This window comes from Habropoda laboriosa, unplaced genomic scaffold (assembly GCF_001263275.1).
Source record: "Habropoda laboriosa isolate 0110345459 unplaced genomic scaffold, ASM126327v1 scaffold598, whole genome shotgun sequence".
Lineage (NCBI taxonomy): Eukaryota > Metazoa > Arthropoda > Insecta > Hymenoptera > Apidae > Habropoda > Habropoda laboriosa.
Genome location: NW_017100737.1, coordinates 193,445 through 194,281, shown reverse-complemented (window position 1 = coordinate 194,281; position 837 = coordinate 193,445). Strand labels below are relative to the sequence as shown.

The 837-nt window shown below is 27.8% G+C and overlaps 1 protein-coding gene across 1 annotated transcript in view; it reads right to left on the bottom strand.

Moving 5' to 3' along the window:
• Positions 1-370: 370 nt before the first annotated feature.
• Positions 371-837, bottom strand: part of LOC108577119 (putative gustatory receptor 28a) — a 5,652-nt gene continuing 5,185 nt past the window's right edge. Inside the window, exons 5-7 of the mRNA XM_017940221.1 lie at positions 686-754; positions 518-607; positions 371-445 (exon numbers count right to left, since the gene is read on the bottom strand). Of these exons, the coding sequence (XP_017795710.1) occupies positions 371-445; positions 518-607; positions 686-754 (234 nt within the window). The remainder of the gene's footprint in view (positions 446-517; positions 608-685; positions 755-837) is intronic.

The following is an 837-nucleotide window of genomic DNA, read 5'->3' as shown; positions in this document are numbered from 1 at the left end:
AGTTTTGAGGAAATATTTTTAAAACTTCATTTTGAAGAAATTATTTTCTTAATCTTTAACGTTACCATAGTAATGAAAAGGTTTGGATTGTAAGTGACTAAGAAATTCCAAAAGAATTATTTGCGAATTTTTGTTTGAAGAGTGAAACCTTTGGAAGAAAAGAATTTGTACTTACTGTTTGAAGGATTTTGGAACGAGGATGTTTTATGACATTTTTGAACTGCCAGAGATTAATAATTGAAGAAATTACGAACTTAGTAAGTGGGTGAAAAAATACTATTTTATTACGGATGATTTCTTTCATTATTTTTTAGAAAATTCTCCTTATATTTAATTTTGTATTACAACGAATATTCGAATAAATGTGAAATCATTCATTTATACTATAGACGGTTTGGTTCCACTGTATCATAATCACCAGATAAGTCGCCACGAAGCTTATACACTGGAAAAATTCATTAAAATTAGCCTGATTGCATTTATGTGAAATACAGAAATCGTGTGAAATTATACTAACGTCGCGAATGAAGGAGTAGTTCAATCTAAAGTAAGCAGATTTCGATTTTCCAAGTTGAGTGTGAGACATTTGCAAAGAGAATTGAAGAATCTACGAACAAATTTCGATTTTTACAATGAAATTTCCACGAATTATCAATATAATTAAGAAATATTATGTTCTTTTCACCTCGTCTTTCAATTCAGTGTCTATATCGTACACAGAGCAAGCATGAATGATTTCTATTGTTCTGTTAGCCTGAAAATCGGACAAATCAAATAAAAAACAATTTTTTTTATATTATCGACAGTTTAATATTAAATATTTAATATTAATATTCT